Here is a 22,127-nt window from a genome sequence, read left to right as displayed (position 1 = left end):
CCTCTCCCATGCTTGCTTCCCTGTAATGCCATTCAGTAGCATACTGCCAGGGCATCCAATAGCAATCTGGAGATGAAACCTTGCCACACAAAAAGAAGATAGCGGTTTCTACATACTGAGGTAACTCCTTAGGTATGCAGAAGTATATATATATCCTTGTAAATGAAAAGAAAAGTAAAACATTAAACCCTCCAAGAACAGCCTGACAAAGACTTACAAGCCTCCAAAATGTATGTGTTGAGGCAACAGTTGAGAGGAAAAAAGAAAACAGGAGCGGGCAGGAAGGAAGAAGGACTTGCCCTGGTCAAAACCTAAGACAACGTATAGTATACTGGAAAGGGAGGGGGAGATTAGAGTTGGGGGATTACATGCTATGAGCCTAAAAAAAACCCTCTCTACACAGAGGTATTTAAAGAGCAAGGAAAGGAAAAGGGACACCTTTTCTCTTTTCCACTCTCCAGAACCCCGCCCCCCACCTATAATTTGTCTAATCCCCCTATAAAGCCATCTAAACTAGTGGCGATCACTACATCTTAACAGCAGTGAATTCCATATACATGGAACTTTCTTTTGTCTGTTCTAGCTTTCCTTCTTATCAATTTCATGGATGACCTTGAGTACCAGTATTATAAGAAGAAGAGAAAAATGTCTCTACCACTTCCTTACCTCACCTGAAATTTGGAAAACCTCTATTACATCTTCCCTTAGTCATGTTTTGGTTGCCCTTTTCTGCAACTTTACAAATTCTATAATATCCTTTTGAGATGGGGTAATCAAAACTGTACAGAGTATTTAAAATATGGCCACAACATAGATTTGCCTAAGGGCATTACAATACTGGAATTCTTAATTTATCACTTTTAACAATCATGCTGCTTAGCATGAAATTTGCCTTTTTCACAGCTTCCATAGACTGAGTTCATACTTTCATTCAGCTATGACCCTAGGATACCTTTCTTCGTTAGTCACTGCTAGCTTCCCATCATTTTTGCCCCCAAATGCACGTCACTTATTTACACAGAATCACATTTGCCATTCTCCTGCCTATTCATTCAGTTTAGAACTATCCTTTTGGAGCTCTTCACGGTCCATGGGATTTCACTGTCCTGAACAATTTGGTGTCATCTGCAAACTTGGCCACCTCACCCTAAATTACACATCATTTATGAAGACTTGGTGGTTGTGAATGGGCCTTGGGTTTGCACACTCCCTCTCTCTTCTGCAGACCAACTCCATCTTTAAGTAGAGAGTGGTGATTCAGTGACACAAGTACATCCACTGGATATGTACATCTCACACAGGGTCCTAGCCAATGATTGCTATTTCTATTTTATTTAAAAACAAACAGTATGGTTTTCAGGTAAAAGATTACATATACGTACAATCTACATTTATGTTCTGGATTTTATAGAAAATTAACATACCTGTTTGTTTCCTCCTTGGAGGAGGCATTGATGCCTGATTGAGAACCAGCTCTTGGAAAAATTTACGCCTGTCTTCCTTGCTAGGTCTCTGAATATAAAAAACCTCTTCATACTGGATTTTAAAGATACACTTCACCTAAATGAAAACAGTGAGAAATTAGAGGGCTGAAAATATCTTCTAGTAACTTAATAATCAACGATACCATTAAATTCTAAGGACCAATTCTTCTAAAAGGAAAGCTAAGGGTTTTTTTTTTTCTTTTTTAAAGATTCTAGAGATACGATGGCCTTGTAGGCCCCTTCCAACCCTACTATTCTATGACTATTCTATGATTCCACATACAAGCTATGAAAAAGCCCTTAATTGTATCCTTGCTCTACTGTAATTTACCATGTATGTTGCCAGGGATATTTGAGTCCTGATGGACATACTTTGCACACAGTTGATTAATAGAGTAAAAAGCATTGACATGCTGGGAAAAGGCTTTTCAGTGGCATGTACATGGAAGCAGAAACAGCTGAACTGGTCGGGAATCACCCTTTCAAAAGAAGCTGACCTCACTTAAAGATATTTTCCAGAAAAGTCATTCAGAATCCCACAAAAGTCTTAATATGAGTTGCCAGAATGCTAGAGCCTAGTTAAAATGTAAAGGTGAGTATAGTAATCTGTCAATAGAACAAATATAGGCTTAGATATTTGTAAACTTTTAAATTTCAAACTGCAGGCCTTAATGCCATACCACTTTTTTTTCTCTTTTAGAGTCCTCACTCCCAAAAGCCACTTGCAATGGGGGGCTGCTTTATGAGAAACACAAGCCCATGCTCCTCCAGTGGCAGTTAAGAAAGAATTGAGTGGAAAGAGGCACACCCTTCCATCAAGGCATGCAGCACTCCACAGCGACTTCCCTCTTGAGGAAAAGGGCTAGGGTGCTTGCTCTAGCTTTTTCTAGCTCTAGAGCAGAGCTTTCCAAACTGTGTGCTGCGACACATCAGTGTGTAGGTGTGTCATGCGAAATGGAGAAAATTGTGAGGAAGGGCACTGTGGAGCTCCCTTACTCGCATTTGCTTCCCTTGGCCCCTCCCCTGGAACTTCCTAAAGCAACTGATGTTAAAGCAGCTAAGCCTTAGCAGCTAAGGCTTAGCTGCTTTAACATTAGCTGCTTTAGAATCATGTGGCGTCCTGACGTAGGACGCACGTGATTGGCGGTGTTGGAGTAGTACAGCGAGGTAGAGACGCGGGGCGAAGAGAGGGGAGGGAAGGCGCCACCCTGGGAGCAGAGCGTGGCCGACGCCAGCGCGGAGAAGTGGCAGCAGTCACCAGCCCTGTGAGGTTTTGAGCGTGCCCTTCACAGACTTCTGCACCGTGCTGCTGCGTAGCCAAGCCAGAGCAGCACGCGGGTGGAAACGCCGCCTGGGACTGCACCCAGCGGGCCGTCCACCATCTTGGCCAGTCGGAACGGAGCTCAGTGGAGGCCAGAAGCCTCAGAATCAGGGTGCTCCCAATCACCCGGGCGAGCGCAGCTGCAGGCTGTCACCCAGTCAACCACCTGCTGCTGGCTGAAGGGAGGCCACCCTCCCAAACCCAATGTGGCAAACAGCAAGCCACCCACCATGTGGCACTTATGATTTGATTTCTGCCATTTGTTTTTATTTTTACTCTGCTGTAATCATGGATTAACCATCCACTGGCAGTGTACCACCGGAAAGTGCTGGAACTGGACTCTGGACATAAGCATTACAAATATTTACAGCGATATAGCCTTGTAGCAAGACATATATATTTACACCATTTTTGCTGGACTTTTGCTTCTCTACTTCATGTGTTTTTGCAGCTGAGCTCCTACCTGGACCTATGTGTCCTAATATGTATTGTACATACTTTAGTTAATTTTGTTTATTTTTCACATTTTCTCCTGGTCCTGATTCCTATCTTTATCTCACTTTATCACTGTGGGAGTGGAGCGCAGGTGCTGTTATTTTCATAAGAAAAAACAGAGAAAGATAAGCGCTAAAAACAGTCCTGTTATTTTCATATTTAGTTAATGCTAAAACCTAGAAATAAATTCGCATAGACTTATTCATTAAATTGCAGTTGAATTACCCATAAAATGGATATGTTTCTAATTAAGAAAATGAAAGCTGGTGAAGATGACGTTTGCAATGAACAAAATGTAGCCGATACAGAGGAAACTATGCAAGAATCAACTGTTGAACGGTCTGTATTGGTACGTAAGAAGTGTAAAGGAAAAATTTCCAAGCCTTGTTTATACAGTAAAGATTATATGAAACTGGGGTTCACATTTTCTGGTAATGAAAACAATCCTTGTCCCCAGTGTTTAGTTTGTGGGGATATACTTGCAAATGAAAGTATGGTACTAAATAAATTAAAGCGTCACTTTACCTCAAAACACTGTCATTTGTCAGAAAAACCAGTAGAATACTTTATTGAGCTTTCAAAATCTCTAAAGAAGCAGTCTGCATCGTTCACAAAGAGAATGAAGACATAAGAGAAAGCTCAAAAGGCAAGTTACTTGGTTGCTCAAACAATTGCCAGAAACAAGGACCCACACGCTATTGCCAAAACCACCATAAAGGAATCTTGCTGTGCTATTGTTTGAACAATGTTTGGGCCTGAATTTGAGACAAACATTAATAAAATCCCTTTGGCAGATAACACAATCAGAAGACGTATTCAAGACCTGTCTGATGACATTAAGCAGCAAATGAAGGATATTTTTCAAGACGAGAATATGATCTTTACATTGCAATTAGATGAAGCAACAGATGTCAGTGGGTTAGCACAATTATCGGTTTTTATACATTTCATTCATACTGACAGAATTATTGAGCAATTCTTGTGTTGTCTAGAACTTCCAATGAGAACTAGAGGTGAAGATATATTTAAAACTTTAGATTGCTTCATGAAGGAAAATAATTTGCAATGGTTAAATTGTGTAGGAATATGCACAGATGGTGCACCCTTAATGGCTGGTTCAACAAAAGCTAGACAGCACAGTAAGAAGCAGAGACATCACCTTGCCGACAAAGGTCCGTCTAATCAAAGCTATGGTTTTCCCAGTAGTAATGTATGGCTGTGAGAGCTGGACTATAAGGAAGGCTGAGCGCCGAAGAATCGATGCTTTCGAACTGTGGTGCTGGAGAAGACTCTTACGAGTCCCCTGGACTGCAAGGAGGTCAAATCAGTCAATCCTAAAGGAAATCAACCCTGACTGCTCATTGGAAGGACAGATACTGAAACTGAAGCTCAAATATTTTGGCTACCTAATGCGAAGAGAAAACTCCCTGGAAAAGACCCTGATGCTGGGAAAGACTGAAGGCAAAAGGAGAAGGGGATGGCAGAGGATGAGATGGCTAGATAGCATCACCGATGCAATGAATATGGACTTGAGCACACTCCAGGAGAGAGCGCAGGACAGGAAGGCCTGGCGTGCTATGGTCCATGGGGTCACGAAGAGTCGGACACGACTTAACGACTGAACAACAACAACAACGAAGAAAGAGAATGAAAAAATTATAATTACTTTTTACATCACGAAGCACTAGTCACGCAAACCATTGGAAATGAATTAAGAAAAGTTTTGGACAAAGTCTTTCAAATGGTCAATTACATTAAAAGTAGACCTCTTCAATCAAGATTTGCTCATATTTGTGAAGACATGGGGGCAAAGTTTAAAAAGCTTCTACTGCACACAGAAGTTCGTTGGCTCTCAAGAGGTCGAGTGCTTTGTCGTCTATATGAATTGAGGGAAAGGATGCTTAAACTTTTTGAGCAAAATGAATTCTGCGATCTAATTCAAAGCAAACTTTGGTGCACAAAATTGGCATATCTTGCTGACATATTTAAACATTTAAATAAAATAAACACCAGTATGCAAGGAAAAGGAGAAAATATCTTAACAGCGGTAGATAAAATCTGTGCTATGAGAGACAAAATAGCAATTTTGAAAAAGAACGTGAAAGAAGGAAATTTTGAAATGTTTTCCAAAACTGCTGAGTGCCAGCTAAAATGTGATATCAGGTTGCTAATTGTTGACCATTTAACATTGCTTGGAGAGAAAGTTTATCATTACTTCCCAAATGTTGAAATCCAAGACTATGATTGGATCAGAAATCCATTTCTTTCAACTGCAATGAGGAACTTTTCACTTATTGAAGAAGAATTAGCTGACATAAAAAATGATCGAAATCTGTTAATGATGCATGAACAGGGTGACTTAGACAGCTTTTGGATTCGCATTTAAAAAATGCATCCAAACATAGCTAAAAAAGTGTTAAAAATTCTTCTACAGTTTTCTACTACATACATTTGTGAAGTATCCTTTTCAGCAATGGCAAACTTAAAGACACTGAAACGTGGAAGCTTAAAAATGCTTGATGACGAAATGCGAGTGTCTTTATCTAATATTCCACGAAATATTGAAAAGCTGTGTTCATCCCATCAACCTCATACATCCCATTAAAATGGTAAGTAGTTATTGGTGTTATTCAACTTTTTAAAATTCTTGCACATATTTACATACTGTTACTCATAAATGACAACGATGTATGTTATCTTACAAATCATATATTTTTAAAAATATAAATGAAAGGTTTTCATGAGGTATGTTGTATCCCCATACATTTCGTTATTACAATTTATGTATGTGTCTGTATCTCTTATAACGGGTTAGTTTAACCTCCGGTTTGCTAGTAAAACTGAATTACCATGTCACGAAATGATGCATGTCTAAAAAGTGTGTCACCAACATGAAAAGTTTGGAAAGCTCTGCTCTAGAGGTTTGAGATACTGCTCTATACCGACATAGGTCCCCATGTGTTCGCATGTACACAGACCACAAAGAACTAGCTGGGTAGTTCTTTGAATCCCAGTGATAAGTATAAAATAAGACTTTTTTTTCTAAACCAGTCTTAGAAAGCATTTCAGCTATAACTGTGGTACAGAGAAGGAAAACCGGAAACTGAGATGGAACTGAAAATTCTCTGTAGAGAATTTTCAGCTAAAAATTGGGGGGATTCAGAAAAGATGATGAATGGAGCCCCCAAATCATCCTCAGTCACTTCTTCATGGTTGCTACCAGTTTTGACATGATGGTAACCCTTTGGGAGGGGTGGGAGCATTTTTTCTTATCCATGAGTTCCTTAGAGTAAGCTGATTGGCTTCAGAATTATGCTAAACTTTCACATACACCCCACTTCGAAACATGCCAAAAGGATCCTACCCCAACTTCACCTGCAACCGGAGGGCCAAAATTGGGAAGGTCATTTCAGGTCAGCCCTAGCAGGAACTAGCAACTGGTTATGCCCATAGAAGGATCATGAGGAGGAAGAGCAGACAGAAGGGCCAAAGACAAGCCTCGGTGCTATTCAGTTAATTCAACACTAGTTTGGCAGTCAAAGAGCGAGGACTCAAGGCTGGTAGACCAAAAAAGCTAAGACATCAAAGGAGGAAGACTGACAGAAGGTGAAAAAGCTACCAACAGGAAACATGTTCTTGTTTCAGGCTCTTTTATTATTTATCAGAGAGCTCCGGCTATTGGGCAGTATAGAAATGAAATAAATTAAAAAAAATAAAATTATCATCGTTATCATCTAGATAGAATTAATCTTTCAATCTCAGCTTCAGATAGTTAAAATTAATTTAAAATCATTACCCCAATCTAAAGTTGCATGCAATGAAGGTTTTCCCCTGTTTTTCCCATCCTGCAATTGCCCATTATTATCATATTACAAGAGGGTTGTTAAATTCCCTCAATTATAAAGATGCATGTAATGCTGGTGGTGGTTTCCCTCAAAATCAGGAAAGCTGGGGAAAGTTTCTGCATTCACATAGTAGGGCTCTCTAGGTTCATTAGTCCTTAAATGATGCCTGTTTGCTTCTCAAGAAAGCACTTCATGCTCACCTCTTCAGGAAGTTCACTATACATGGTTTCAGAGGTAGAGAGTAGAAATATAGGTGAGAATGATGGTATGTCTTGCAGCAATGTTAGAAATGTAGCTCTCACAGTTTCACTGACAGCTTCCCACCAATCGCCAATATGAGGCATGTAAACAATACTTGGTAGTGTTCTTCTCGCTTCACGAAAGATCTAGTTAGAAACCAATAAGATGATAGTAAGCAAATTAAAATGGCTGGCACAATTAAAACTACAGCATATAACACTTGCAAAGTGTGACTTTTTAAATAGCATCTCCCTTATACACAGTTGGATTCAGAATCTATTGACCTTAGCTGCCTTTCTAGAGAGGCCCTTTTTTTGAGACCACCACCTTCAGAGGTGCGTTTGGTGGTGACCCAAGAGAGGGCCTTCTCGGTGGCCACACCCAGGCTGTGGAACTCCGTCCCAAGAGAAGCTAGGGTTGCTCCCTCTTTGTTGTCCTTCTGCTGGCAGGCAAAGACTACTTTATTCAAAAAGGCATTTGGTCTGAAAGTGGGTCTGTTGGGCTGGATGCTGGTTTTATTTTTTATTCTGTACTGTTATGTTTTATTGTATTTTAATGTTTTCTACAATTTGAAATTATGCCTGTAAGCTGCATTGAATGCCATTTTTTGGTAGAAATCTGAGGTACAAATCAAATCAAACAAACAAACAAATGAAAAGGTATAGTACACCAAATTACTAAAAGAAAATAAATTCCAATTAATATGCAGAAGTTTTCTTGAATTATATATAGAATGTGATTCACTGCAAAATCAGTGCTGACCAGCAGACATCCTTGACATAACCCGGTTATTTTACTTTATTTTGTTTATTTTGTTTATATTATTTTTATTTTTTTATTTATTTATTTTCTATGTATATTAATACACAGAAATCCAATTTTTGCTTAATGATTTTACTTATAGACATGAGACACTGACTCTTTAAATACAGGATGATATAAAGGAGGGAGGATGAATGGGGGCAGGAGAGTTTACTGTTGGTATTATATTGGAAAATGAAAAAATCTAATAAACTGTTAACTAAAAAAGTTAAATTTGAATATAAGCATTTTTTACATACTGTCTTTATTGCTTCAAAACATCCTTAGTTGTTGTATGGCAACATTGCTGTAATAACCTATCACAAAAATTGGTAACTTACACAAGGACATTAAATATCATTTCCCCACTTTTTCACCAGATAGAATTTTTCAAAATATGTGTGGCATTCTTTAAAATGGCCTCCCATTAATTTTGAAATATCACTCCTTATCTCAAAATACTGAAACTAATGAAGAGACACTTTACACCTCACCAATAATGTCCTGAAGAAATAACATGGTGGCACTTTCCCATAATATCAATACATTGCATCATCTTATGTGTTTTAAATAAATTTTAATTATTCCAAATAGAATCATGGCTTTAGAGCAGAACATGTCATAGTAAAGCATAATTGTAAACAACATTTGGAAAGGCCAGACTACCTTTTAAATAGGGTTTCTAACATGTTTTAGAAACTCTTCGTGGTTTTGGTCTTGTCATACAAAGCTAACTAGACGTTTCTGGAAAGTCTAATTTCAACAGGTAGGTTACAAAAAGACGTAGCCATCTGAAGGAGATGCTACCTAGGTCAGCCAGAAACTACAATAGCACAAAGGGCCCATCTGCTCTCAAGTCACACTTAAGAATCAGCAAAGAAGTTTCCTTCTGACTGAGGCTCCCACCGCCTTCGTCCTGAATGATCCTAAATCTCCCCATAGACACATCCTAGGAAATTGAACAGATGGCATCCCAGTCACAGTTGAAAATAATATTCATACCTCTAAAGCAGGGGTGGACAACTTGAGGCCTTCCAGATGTTTTGGCCTACAGCTCCCATAATCCATTACCACTGAGTATATTGTTAGGGCTGATGGGAACTGTAGGCCAAAACATCTAGTAGACCACAAGTTGTCCACCTCTTTTTAACTACAGAGCTTGGGGGTGATTGTTTTAAATTAATACTCTGAAGAATCCTTGTCTAAATCTACCTTATCTTATCTACCTTTCTAAAATGTCACTCTGTTCATCTCTATCCTTATGATGTCACTTATTTTCATCATACGTTACTATTGAACTAGAGACTGCTATGATGAACAAACAGTAAAGCAACTCCAAGGACCCAATGAGAGCCTTCCTAGGGGTGTACAGCTGTGTGCAATACAAAATATTTCTGTTCCAAATTATTGGGTTGGATCCAGACTTTCACTCAGTAGAGTTCTATTCAAGGCGTAAGAAGGGGGCAGGGAGGCAGTTTTCAATGATTCCTCCTTCCCCCTGCAGCCCCTGAAAAGATGCTCCAGAGGGTTGGGGGTCTCTTCACAACAGTGCAGGAAATTGCACTGGAGTCTGTGGGGGAAGGGGGGAAATCACCATTCTGCCCAGTTATCCCAGTGGGAAGCCTCCATTGGTTCATGGTTCCCTACACATCTACAGAGGGGCAAGTCTAGATCCAATCCATATGTGACAACCCTGTTGATAACCTGATTGACAGCTTACCATTCTTCAACCTGTCAGCCAGAAATCTGAATTATCAAAGTCAAGTGCTTTAGAAGTCCTAATTCTGCTTGGTAGCAGGTAGCTCAATGAGGCTTTCTGGCTATATTTCCTCCCAGTAGTGGTGCAAGTGGGACCTCCTGCACAGGACTAGCCAGAGAAGTCTGTTGTAGCACAAGTGTCTTGTGGCACTTTTTAAACTAATTGATATATTATTGTATAACTCTGTGAACTTAGCTTGGGGGAAGAAAGGGGGATCATACAGGATTCCCCATCTCCACCCCCAGGTTTTTTTTTTCAGTGTCTGACATTGCTTCTGTTTTACATAGTGGCCCTATCTGTAACACTAGGACTCCTAAACATGCAATCCTGCTGTTCTTGGAAAGGAAGTTTCAGTATTTAGATTTAAGTTACGCTGAAGGCCCTAGTACACAAGGGAGACTCTTGACATGCAGTATGTGGAATAAATGGTCAAAGGGGATATAAATGCAGACTAACCTGAGCACATGATTCTTCAGGGGTCTTGGCACTGACCGAATAAAGTGCTGGCAGATCTAATCTATGTACAGCAATTTTTTCAAGAGAGTGCAATACAGCTGGAGCAAGGTGTGAGGTCTGACCTGAATCCCTCTCTCCAGAAAGCAGTAACCTTGGCCTGTAAGAGGTGGGCTGGTGGTAAGCTGACCTGCAACAAAAGTAGCATTTTCTTTAGATCTAAAGTGTGCTGACCATATCTTTTCTATTTGTACTATACTGTTAACTACTGTAAGTGATTGATAGTGGGAGAGATAAATGGTGCTTTAACAAAACAACAGAGCCCAAGCAATAAATGTTTAGGAAATTAGTCTGGCACACTTGAACTGGGAAGGAACAGGAGAGCAAGGGAGGCAGGCAAAGACATCAAGGCCTGCTCCAGCCGGGCTGTTCCCAGCCCCACAGGGCCAACTGACACCAACAGCATTGAGGAAAGATCCTGATGAGTAAACTCTTAATATTATTTCATTGCAATTTTATTAAGCGTATTTTGATTTTTAATTGTAAGCCACCTTGGAAGGATTTGGATCATTAAATGCGTGATATAAGTAACAAACTGGTTCAGTTCTGGCTCACACGGGGAAATTTAAATATCTGGTACCTTCTCTATGGTCAGCATTTAGCTTGGACATTTCTTTGAACAAAAATGTGTCTTCTCTGTTTATGTCATGGTGTTAAGTCGCCATGTACATTGATGCCACTACAAAAAATTAGGTATAATTTGTATATGGCATAACGCAATTAAAATTATGGAGATATTGTATCCTAAACTATATTGTTATGTCTAGTAACGTACTACATGTACAGAAATTTGGGACATAGTTGGGAGGGAAATAGCGAAGACCGGTCATTCTGTAGCACTACTTGTTTTTTTAGAACCAGCTACCTACAGCAGGGGTAGGCACCCTTTCTGGGCTGTGGGGACATTTGATAATTTGATCAACTGTCCTGGGCACCACCACAAAATGGTTCCCATGGGAGATGGGAGACATGCTAAAGGACAAGTAACCTGCCCAAAAGACTGAGCGCAAGGCAGAGGTGGGGTCTGAACCTCAACACACTCCTTTGAACCCACAGTTTTCAGCACCAACAGAAACCTATTTCACAGCAATCCCACCAGCTTGTAAGAAAATGCATTAAACAAACTAGTGGGAGGGGTAGGGCACCTTGGTGAGTGCCAAGAAAGGTGTCCAGAGGCACAGTAGTGCCCACAGACACCCTGTTCCCTACCCCTGACCTAGAGAAATTTAGTGATAGTTCTAAAATGCAATTATAATTAAAACAAGCAATTAAACAGGCAGATTAATGCAAAAAATTAAAGGAAAACTCACCCCATGACCACCATGAATTCAACAGACTTGAAAGATGAATTCAATGATATCTGAGGGACCACCTTCTCCCATATAGGCTGCCTTGGCCTTTATGTTACTGTACCACAACCTACTGAAGATCACTTGGCTGTGGTACAGATGAGGCCCTTCTCCACTGTAGCACCCACCATGTGAAATGATCTCCCCAATGAGATCAGGTAGGCTGCCAGCAACTTCATAGGTTAATTTGCCTTGGTGTTCTCCTGACAGCTAGTACTGAGAGCTAACAGTGGTTATTGTGAATGAGCTATATTACTGTTGTATTATTTTACTGATTGGTTTTATTGTATTTTGTTACAATTCTATTTTGTGAACTGGTTTAGGATTTTTTAAAAAAAATGAAAAGCGCTATATAAATTTTATAAAATAAATGTCCAGTTATCAGTGTGAAACATTGACATCAATGAGTACTAATTCTGTTTAAGCACATTGGAGCTTTCTAGCAAGACTGGGATAAAAGCCAAGGACTCCAACTACTCCTGGTTGTTTAAAGATTACAAAACATTACTATCCTTATTTATCATTTACCTTCTTTGCCTTGTTAGTTTGACTTTAATATTTTAAGTGACAGCATTTTGAAAAAGAGGCAAATGAGCTAAACATTCATAATAAGAAATTGTTTAAATAATAACAGAGAGTTTAGGTACTTATCCTTAAAGCTTTACCATCAGAGCAGTCTCATTCCTGAAAAAACATACTCAGTTTCAACATGGAAGTCCTCGCCAACCCATCGCACGCATGCACACATACCCCCAAGCACTTCCTGATATAAACACAGGAGACTAGAATGAAGTTCATCAATATATTTTTCAGTGCTGTCAATGAGCATCAACCAATAATGTATAGAGTCAATGTTGCTTGGCTCTATACTTTTCATTCTCAAAGGCCCAACCCCAAGACGTGCTATGTGAACAAAGAAATGGTTAGGACAAGGCATATCAACTTATTTATGTATCAGAGCAGTGTCACAAATCATAAGCTTATGTTGGCAATGCAGCCAGATTTGCCTATATAAACCTTGATGATTAGGATATCAGAGCATGTACTTACATTGTAAAATGAAGGTAAGGTTTATGTACAGCAGCTGGTAATTGTTTCTTTGGTGATCCTAACTGGCAATTTGACTCAAATATTGATGAAGTATTTTCATCTTCACTATCATCCAGAATTAGATTTAGTGAATCTGTTCAATCAAAATCAAGAGTTTGTTAATGCATAAACAATGACTCCTCTTGAAAATATAAAAAACCTAATACTAAAAAAATTCTTCTAAATTTGAACTCAGAATAAATTATCCTCTCAGAAGGAAAAGTTTTTTTTCCAGGCATTTATTTTTCTTTCCCCTGCATGTATTATTTTTGTGATATAATATTGCATCAGGAGTAAACATTCTGAGTGTTTATGGAAGCAATGGGACAGAATTAGAGAAAACATTATGGCTTATGGTGCAGCACAGCATAAAAATTTACCAAATGCAAAGGGACACATTTACTTTTTCCTGAATAGTCTTGGTGATGACACAGTGCAGCCAGCTTTTGTTTCATATAGCAAATTGCATGACAATAATCTAAAGCTATATTAGAACATTCCTGAACGTGCTTGGGGATTCTCTGGAGCACGCAAACAGCCACTCGGTCGAGAGCTTGGTGGGTGGGTGGAATGTCGCAATCACCGGAGCATTAGATCGAGTGGCTCCGAAATGCCCTCTCCCCCTGAACAGGGCTCAGACTGCTCCACAGTTCAATCAGTTATGAGCTCTGAAACAGGAGGTGAGACGGCTAGAGTGCCGGTGGCGGAAGTCTCGCTCCAAAGATGATCAGACACAAGCTAAAGCTGTATCTTCAGCCTATCATGTAGCGGTGAAGGCAGCAAAAAAGGAATATTATGCTGCCTCTATCGCGTCTGCAGAGTGCTGTCCCAGGAGGCTGTTCCAAGTGCACCATGGATACAGTTAGTGAGCAAGAGGCAGCCTGTGGCAAACCAGTTTTGTGGGATGGGTTCCAGCTTCTTCCTTCTGATGAAGTGGACAAGGCACTCTCATCTGTAAAGCCAACCACCTGCTTACTGGATCCTTGCCCATCTTGGCTCATTATGAGCTGCAGAGAGAGGTTGGGTGAGGGGATCAGGGCGGTGGTGAATGCTTCTCTTGAGGAGGGAGTGATGCTATCACCTCTCAAGGAGGCAGTGATAGGACTGCTCTTTAAAAAAGCCCTCTTGGATCCCCAAGTTTTGAACAACTTTCACCAGTTTCGAATCTGCCATTTTGGGGCAAGGTGACTGAGCGCGTGGTGGCGATGCAGTTGAAGGTACACTTGGAAGAAGCCGATTATCTAGATCCATTTCAATTGGGTTTCAGGCCTGGGCATGGGACAGAAACAGCCTTGGTGGATGATATGAGGAGGGCTGTGGATAGGGGTGAATGCTCCTTCCTTATTATCCTCGACCTCTCAGCAGCTTTTGATACCGTTGACCACGGTATCCTCCTGGACCACCTGGAGGGGTTCGGCATTGGAGACACCGTATTACGGTGGTTCCGGTCCTTCCTCTCTGGCAGGTACTAGAGGGTAGCACTGGGAGAGGAGGTTTCGGACCCATGGCCACTCACTTGTAGGGTGCCATAGGGTTCCATCCTCTCCCCGATGCTATTTAACATCTATGTGAAGCCGCTGGGGGCTATCATCAGGAGGTTTGGGGTGAGGTGTCATCAATATGCAGATGACACGCAGCTCTACCTCCCGTTTAAATCTTCACCAAGGTTGGCCGCAGAATCCCTGTCCAAATGTCTGGAGACAGTGAGTGGCTGGATGGGGAGGAATAAGCTGAAGCTGAACCCTGACAAGACCAAAGTACTTTTGGTGGGAGACAAGAGGTTGGGGGATGTTGACCTGGTGTTGAATGGGGTACAGCTACCCTTGAAAGACCAGGTCTGCAGCCTAGGGGTCATTTTAAACTACCAGCTGTCCATGGGGCCTCAGATATCAGCTGTGAGCCGGACAGCGCTCTACCAACTCCATCTGATATGGCGGCTGCGCCCCTTCCTTCCCGACCATCTGCTCCCATCAGTAGTACATGCCCTGGTCTCCTCTTGTCTAGACTACTGTAATGCACTCTACGTGGGGTTACCCTTGAAGACGGTTCAGAAGCTGCAGCTGGTACAGAATGTGGCAGCTCACCTGATTAAAGGCAGCCACTGGAGTGATCACATCACTCCGGTGCTGAAGGAGTTGCATTGGTTACCAGTTGTTTTCCGGGCCAAATTCAAGGTGTTGGTTTAAAGGTCACAAGGTGTTGACCTTTAAAACCCTATATGGTTCTGGCCCAGCCTATCTTAACGAGCGCCTCCAGCAACACCACACAGGCCACTTAATAAGATCAGCCTCGGGTAGCCTACTCTCTGTCCCATCAGCCAGGACAGCTAGGCTGGTAAGGACGAGGGAGAGGGCCTTTTCTGTGGTGGCCCCCACTCTGTGGAACTCCCTCCCTAGGGAACTCCACCCTGCCCCCCTATTTAATGAGCTTCCGTCATGCATTAAAAATGTGGTTGTTCAGGCAAGCATTTGGGGTAGGTTAGGGTATTTTTAGAAATATGTCTTAAAGTAGAATTTTATTGTTTTAAAACTGTTGTATTGCTGTACATCGCCCAGAGTGGCTGGGTGACCAGCCAGATGGGCGAGTAACTCATTCAATAAATAAACAAACAAACAAACATCCTATTCTGTATGTCCTGGCACAATCAATAAGTTTAGAATTTATAGTAGGACTTCCCAAGTTGTTGCTTATTGCAGGGCACTTTTCTCTGAACCAGCAGATGGACAGACTCAATAAAAAGACATAACTGATTTAAGTTATTTATTCTAACATCCCCCACAATATGTGGTGTAAAACACTATACATAAAAGCAGATTTTGCTACTTTTCAGTGTTAATTCACTAGGATGTCAAGTGATAGTATCTAGGGTTCCCATAAGTAGAACTCCACCCACAGAACACTCCCACTGAAAGAAGAGGGGAGCCCCTGAAAAGCTGCAGTGGAGGGTTAAGGAACCTCCCAGAACAGTGTAGGAGGTAGCATAAAGGTGCAGGGAGAACAGGTGAAAACAGTCTTCCCCTCGCCCACTTATTTCAGCAGGAGCCTCCCCTGGATCCCAGTGCCTTCCATTTGTGGAAAGAACATTCTGGATCCAATCCAATGCTTTGGGGGGGGGGGCAACTGATAAAAATGAACCATCAAGAACTCAATAATGAAGCAAGCTTCAAAAGACTTTCAAAGAGCCAATCAATTTAAATCTGGCTATTTAATTTCCTTTCAACAAAATAAGCGACAGAACTTGTGTTCATGGCAAATAATGCAGTCTGATAGTAACTTTCACTCTGTCTGTAGTAGGGTGCAGAAAGGGTGACTGTAATTAAAAAGAAATAAAACATTTTGAATCATACACTCAGTAGGACTACCAATAGTCTTTGACCAAATATTACTTAATCACAGGTTCTGTAAATGTTCTAGGACCATCGTATACTGCACCACTGCTGAAACTGAGCATGTTTGGTGCAGATCAGAATATTGGATGTGAGACCACAGGGAACACCATTTAAGAGTAGAATTAAAACAATGTAAGTTACGTAGACACATGAGCTCTTCGATTTTTAAAGTGGTAAAAAAGTATTACTTCCAAAGACCAGCATGTCCCAGAGTCATGCAAGCAAACTTATTTCAGTGCCCTATCGCTACAGCTCAGAGGTATTTATTACAGAACAGATAAATGAAATATCTAGCATTTCTAAAGTACCATTTTTACCGAATCCTTTTAAAGACTCTATGACGATGGTTAGGTTGGGAGATACTGACTCTCCCAAGAAACCCCATGGCCTGTTATGGCCAGGAAGGGATTTAAACATGGTCCACCCAAACTCTTCACTGAATCAGTTTTACATAAGGAACTTTAAAATACATGTTAGTGGTTGACATATGTTCTCCAGTAAAATATATATTTCAAGCCCTCATTCAGATGGACTAAATACATCATCCCATGTTGTTTATCTGTTTGTTGAGAATAGATTATGCAAAGCAATGCAAGTCAAACAGAAATAATCAATAGCACCAGGAAATATGTAACAAATTAAAGCACTAAATACCTGTGACATTTATATCCCACTGGTAAACTTCCAAAAATTTAAAAATTATTAAAATATTTCATAGTATACTGCTCTAAAAGATTTATGCTATGGGCTGGATGCTCCTGTGGATAGAAGCGGCAATTTTTGTAGACTGTGCCTCTCCTGTACAGATATCTATACCTCTGACAATCTGCTTTGGAGCATGGGAGGTGGTTTTGGAAGCTGCAGTGGGAAGAGGAAAATCAGCAAAAGTTACCTCCCCACCTTTCTGCTCATAGGAGCATCTAGTGCACAGAGTGGGAACATCCACTGGATCGGATTCACTTCTGTAAATGGGAACATCCACAGAGCAGTATGTCTGGATCCAACACTATAAGTCTACAATGAATTTATTATAATAGCATATGCTATTATATTAGCATATGTAATTTAAATTATACAGTACTATAGCATATACAACTACAGTACATTACTACAGCAGTGTACTACTACAATAAAATTGTTTATACTATTATGACAGTGTACTAGCATGATAAAGCGCTATATAAAAGGTAGATAAATGTAGTAAATAAATGATCAAGGGAGCAATCCTATGGCCGCTAGTCAGCGGCTAGACAGCCATAGGATATCTGGTTTTCCAGGAACTGACCTCAGAGCCCACGCTCCGAGGTCAGTTCCCAGAGAACTGACTTTCCCCCACTTCCACACTGTCTCACAGGCAGCATGGAACGGCCCCATGCTCTGTGCAGAAGAAGAGTGTGGAGCAGCCAAAACGGGGCTTTCCGGGGGTGTTCCAGGTCGGGGAAAGCGGAAATGCCAGTACAACACATCCTATGTGCCGTCCAGCAGCCTCCTCCCCCGCTCTGCCTTCCCAGGCTAGACAGCTGGAATCAGCTGTCTAGCCGCAAATGCAGGGCAGGAGAAGTGCAGAGGGAACAATCCTCTCCATGCTTCTCCTGCCCTGCATTGGATAGGCGGTCACTTCGGAGGTCAGAGGTGGCTGCCTAGCCCCATAGGACTGCACACTAAATATTTTAAATGTATAAAGATATAGCTGATGACAACAGCTAATACAAGGTATCCGCTTGGGCACACACAGCTTTCAGCTCAGCTAAGTATGTTTTATGTTTAAGATTTTATTGTGGTTGTATTGTTATATTGTGGTTTTAATGTTCTATATATTTTAAATTGTTTTATTGTGTGTTTGGTTTTAATTTTTGTAAACCGCCCAGAGAGCTTCGGCTATTGGGCGGTATAGAAATTAAATAAATAAATAAATATGTAATTTTGAGCTGGAAGCCAAAGAGCTACTTTAGATAAGTCCAAAGGCTTGGACACACCAAGTAGGAACTGTGATTTCTCTTCAATCAGCAGACTTCTCAACTTTCAAAAATAGTTTGCTGTGTGTCACAGAAGGCTGTCTGAGGCACAGAAGCTATCCTAAGTGCACAGAAACAGTTGCATAGATCTAATGATCCTGGCCTTAGTTTGTAAGAGGAATGAGGTATTAAAGAAAACGTAGGATAGACTGAAGTGAAAATGTACAAGTACCTTCTCTTTTGTCACCCTGACTGAATTCAGCATGAGGAAACACTTTATGTAAAACTGCCAGAATATCATTGAAGGTTCTCTCCAGCAGCGGCCTTATGATGGGAGATAGTGCATGCCCTGACAACATCACAGCACGTTGAGAGGCAGGCACAATATTCTGCATTGCATGGTAAAAATCTTGTGCGCTGAGAACTATTGAAGAAACATCAAGCTGCAGTTTCTGACTGCTCACATAGATCTGAGGATAGCGCCGTCGCAGGGCAATCAAGGCAGCCTCAGTGCAAAGTGCTTTTATGTCAGCTCCACAATACCCTAGGGCACAAAAAGAAAACATACACAAGTTCCATAAAGTAGCGCAAATGTTGTGCATATGTCAAGCACACGCTGAAGCTGAGAACAGCCAGCAGCAGATTCATACTGCATTTAGCTGTATGTACAACTTTAGTATCAAACAACCCTGCAGCTGACATCTGAAGAAGCAAATGTTAAAACTCCCTGTTAAGTCAAAAATAACCGAGACCTTGAACAAATTCCCTGCAAAGGAAACTATGAGGAAAGTATAAATACATTACCATTCAATATTACCTGGGCCCATGTATATACCGCATATGCTAGATCACTATGTAAGCACAGAATCCAATCTTAGGTAGGTTGGAATTAGTAATAAAGCCTTCATTTAGTTAAAAAAAAATGCAAGTCCTGATGAAGTTTCAACTGTGTTGCTCTATCTCAGGGTTGCACAACTTGTAGCCCTCCATATGTTTTGGCCTATAACTCCCATAATCCCTCCCCACTGGCTATGCTAGCAAGGGCTAGTGGAAGTTCTAAGCCAAAAATCTGGAGGGTCACAAGTTGCCCACCACTGCTCTATCAGTTGCAGGTTCAGAAAATACACAGAGTGCTGGCCACAGCTTTCAGGGAAGAGGGCTTCAGTACCCTGCATGCTTCTTGCCTCTCTGTCCACAATATCTGTTTACTGACCATCACAATTCAGTTAATTGCGGAACAGCTCCTGTGCTGAAACCCAGGTTTCCCGCATCATTCTCTGAATGGATATAGCTAATATGATCCTATCTTACAGGCTCACAGTTAGACACGTTTTTAGAAGGCTCAAAATGCCCAATATGCTCTAGAACTGGGAGTGGATACCTTGCAAGTCTGTTTATGCCATCCTAGGAAGGCTTGAAGTGGGTTGGATCCTGACTTTGCTCCCGCTAGCACTCTAGCGTGATGTACAATGTTTATGTTCTGGCTTTTAGAAACAGGCATGCAAACCTGTGACCTACCTAATCAAATGCAGCCCAACACCCATGCACTGTGGCCTGCCAGGTCACAATGACAACCCTCTGCTTTCTGCAGTACCAGGCAGGCAGCAAAACAATTTATTGAGCCCCTGGTGGAATACAGAAAATGGCTACATTTACACATAATGCTAAATCATGGTGCAGTATTACGAGGACAAGCTTCAGCGAGCTTTGGGCTTGCATGCTGTCCCTCCCCAGCATAGTTGTGAGATCAGAAGCTTCTACTTCCATTTTAGATTAACCACAGTTTACCATTGGACCTGAACCCTCGTTGCCACAGATGTTTGGAATTGATTGGCTTAAAACAAACCTATGTCTGCACAGGGACTTTACCTAACACACTTAACAAGGTGCTTTCATGCCAAGGCTAATAACTGTGATGGGAGTTAAGAGATGACAATACAAGACCTTAATTGTAGTGCAACAGATTTTTTTTTACAATTAACATTACAAAGATTGAATTACAAACATTACAAATTAATGATTTGCATTAATCTTCCACAGTGAGAAGCACGCTTTTATAAAAACTACATAGAAAACAACATTTTGCATTAGATCAGTTCAATACGTGAGTCACTTTTATAGCATACTATTTGGTGTGCTTTGTGTTTTTGGACAAAGCATATTATTTAGTAAAAAGGAGAACCAGGTCTGGCAGCTGAGTCCCCAATCAACTTGTGATAAGACCAATCAACACTTCATATTTTAACTCAGAACATTACTTCCATTATTGATTCCATGTCTGTGTCCATCTCAGGAAACTAATCAAAAGCTATTATACATCAATAACAAATACTGCAAATATTCATAGAATCATAGAATAGTACGGTTGGAAGGGGCCTATAAGGCCATCGAGTCCAACCCCCTGCTCAATGCAGGAATCCAAGTCAGAGCATCCCTGACAGATGGCTGTCCAGCCTCGTCTTGAATGCCTCCAGTATGGGAGAGCCCACCACCTCCCTAGGTAATTGGTTCCATTGTCGTATTGCTCTAACAGTCAGGAAGTTTTTCCTGATGTTCAGCCGGAATCTGGCTTCCTGTAACTTGAGCCCATTCTTCCGTGTCCTGCACTCTGGGATGATCGAGAAGAGATCCTGGCCTTCTTCTCTGTGACAACCTTTCAAGTACTTGAAGCGTGCTATCATATCTCCCCTCAGTCTTCTCTTCTCAAGGCTAAACATGCCCAGTTCTTTCAGTCTCTCTTCATAGGGCTTTGTTTCCAGTCCCCTGATCATCTTTGTTGCCCTCCTCTGAACCCTCTCCAGTTTGTCTGCATCCTTCTTAAAGTGTGGTGCCCAGAACTGGACACAGTACTCCAGATGAGGCCTAACCAGTGCTGAGTAGAGGGGAACTAGTAATTCCAGTATCTCTCTTCAAAAGGAATCACTAAGTGCATGTCCTTTCACGGTTTTCTCCTATTAATGAATGCTTTGGTGAAGCTTGCACCTAATTTCTGCACCTTATTAATCACAGCTGCTAGTTCTCCATGGAATTTTAAGAACAAAGCATAGTAGGTTAGGGCTCATTTTCACAACTACTCAGGAGATCAGATATAAAATTAGTCTCAAACTCTCACATCTCACTTTTTGGAAGAAACTGAATTTTGACTTTTTCTTCCATCAGAGGAACTCCCTAAGTATACTGCAATTTCATCTAGGTTGTCTGACAAGGTGACTGCAAGCTTCTGAACAGAAATTAGAAACTTGTTTTATTGATAGGATAGGTGAGAGTATAATGGAACATGCTACACTTTTTTTACTGGTAGACCTAAAAAATGGCGCTATAACCAGTGACTTCTATGTCTGTGATATGATCCCTGCCCCTCCACACTGACACCTGGGTGACTTAATCGATGTGGAATTTTAAAGGTAAGTTCTCGGTACTGAAAATTACACAGATAGATTGTTGCTGCTCACAAAGTTTTAGGCTAAAAACATGGTGGCTTCTGCCATCCATTGTCACATGCCCCTAATTCTCTCTCTCTCTCTCTAACACGCATGCACGCGCACACACTCAGCAGCAATATTCTGTGGCTGAATATGCTTTACCATGTTAGGCTGTTGGCACAGAGTCATTCAGAAGCTGCAAGAGGGCACTTTGCCGAGACTATTGCCTTTGAGCACGCTAATACATGGTTTTTCAGATAGCATCCTGAAAGCATGCTTAATTGCTCCATACTTAAGAACACTTAGCATTTTTAGTGTCATCGATGACCTCTGATTTTGCACCTCATATAGGTTGTCCCCAAATGAGAGGCCCCTGAAGTTTCAATATAGTGATCTCCCCACTGAGGTCCACCTGACACCAACATTGTCATCTTTTCAGAACGAGGTTAAGATTGTCCTCTACTC

At 41.1% G+C, this 22,127-nt stretch overlaps 1 protein-coding gene across 2 annotated transcripts in view; it reads right to left on the bottom strand.

Moving 5' to 3' along the window:
• Positions 1 to 22,127, bottom strand: part of ATAD2B (ATPase family AAA domain containing 2B) — a 101,339-nt gene that overhangs the window by 28,944 nt on the left and 50,268 nt on the right. For both annotated transcript variants that reach the window (XM_084826504.1, XM_084826505.1), the window contains exons 16-20: positions 18,473 to 18,784; positions 12,858 to 12,990; positions 10,402 to 10,588; positions 7,346 to 7,531; positions 1,425 to 1,560 (exon numbers count right to left, since the gene is read on the bottom strand). In XM_084826504.1, the coding sequence (XP_084682630.1) occupies positions 1,425 to 1,560; positions 7,346 to 7,531; positions 10,402 to 10,588; positions 12,858 to 12,990; positions 18,473 to 18,784 (954 nt within the window). The remainder of the gene's footprint in view (positions 1 to 1,424; positions 1,561 to 7,345; positions 7,532 to 10,401; positions 10,589 to 12,857; positions 12,991 to 18,472; positions 18,785 to 22,127) is intronic.

The sequence above is a fragment of the Heloderma suspectum genome, chromosome 1 (assembly GCF_057233095.1).
Source record: "Heloderma suspectum isolate Gila_16-S chromosome 1, 16-S_ref, whole genome shotgun sequence".
In the NCBI taxonomy this organism is placed as follows: Eukaryota; Metazoa; Chordata; class Lepidosauria; order Squamata; family Helodermatidae; genus Heloderma; species Heloderma suspectum.
Note: the sequence above shows the minus strand (reverse complement) of the source record. Positions and strands in the feature narration are given on the sequence as shown.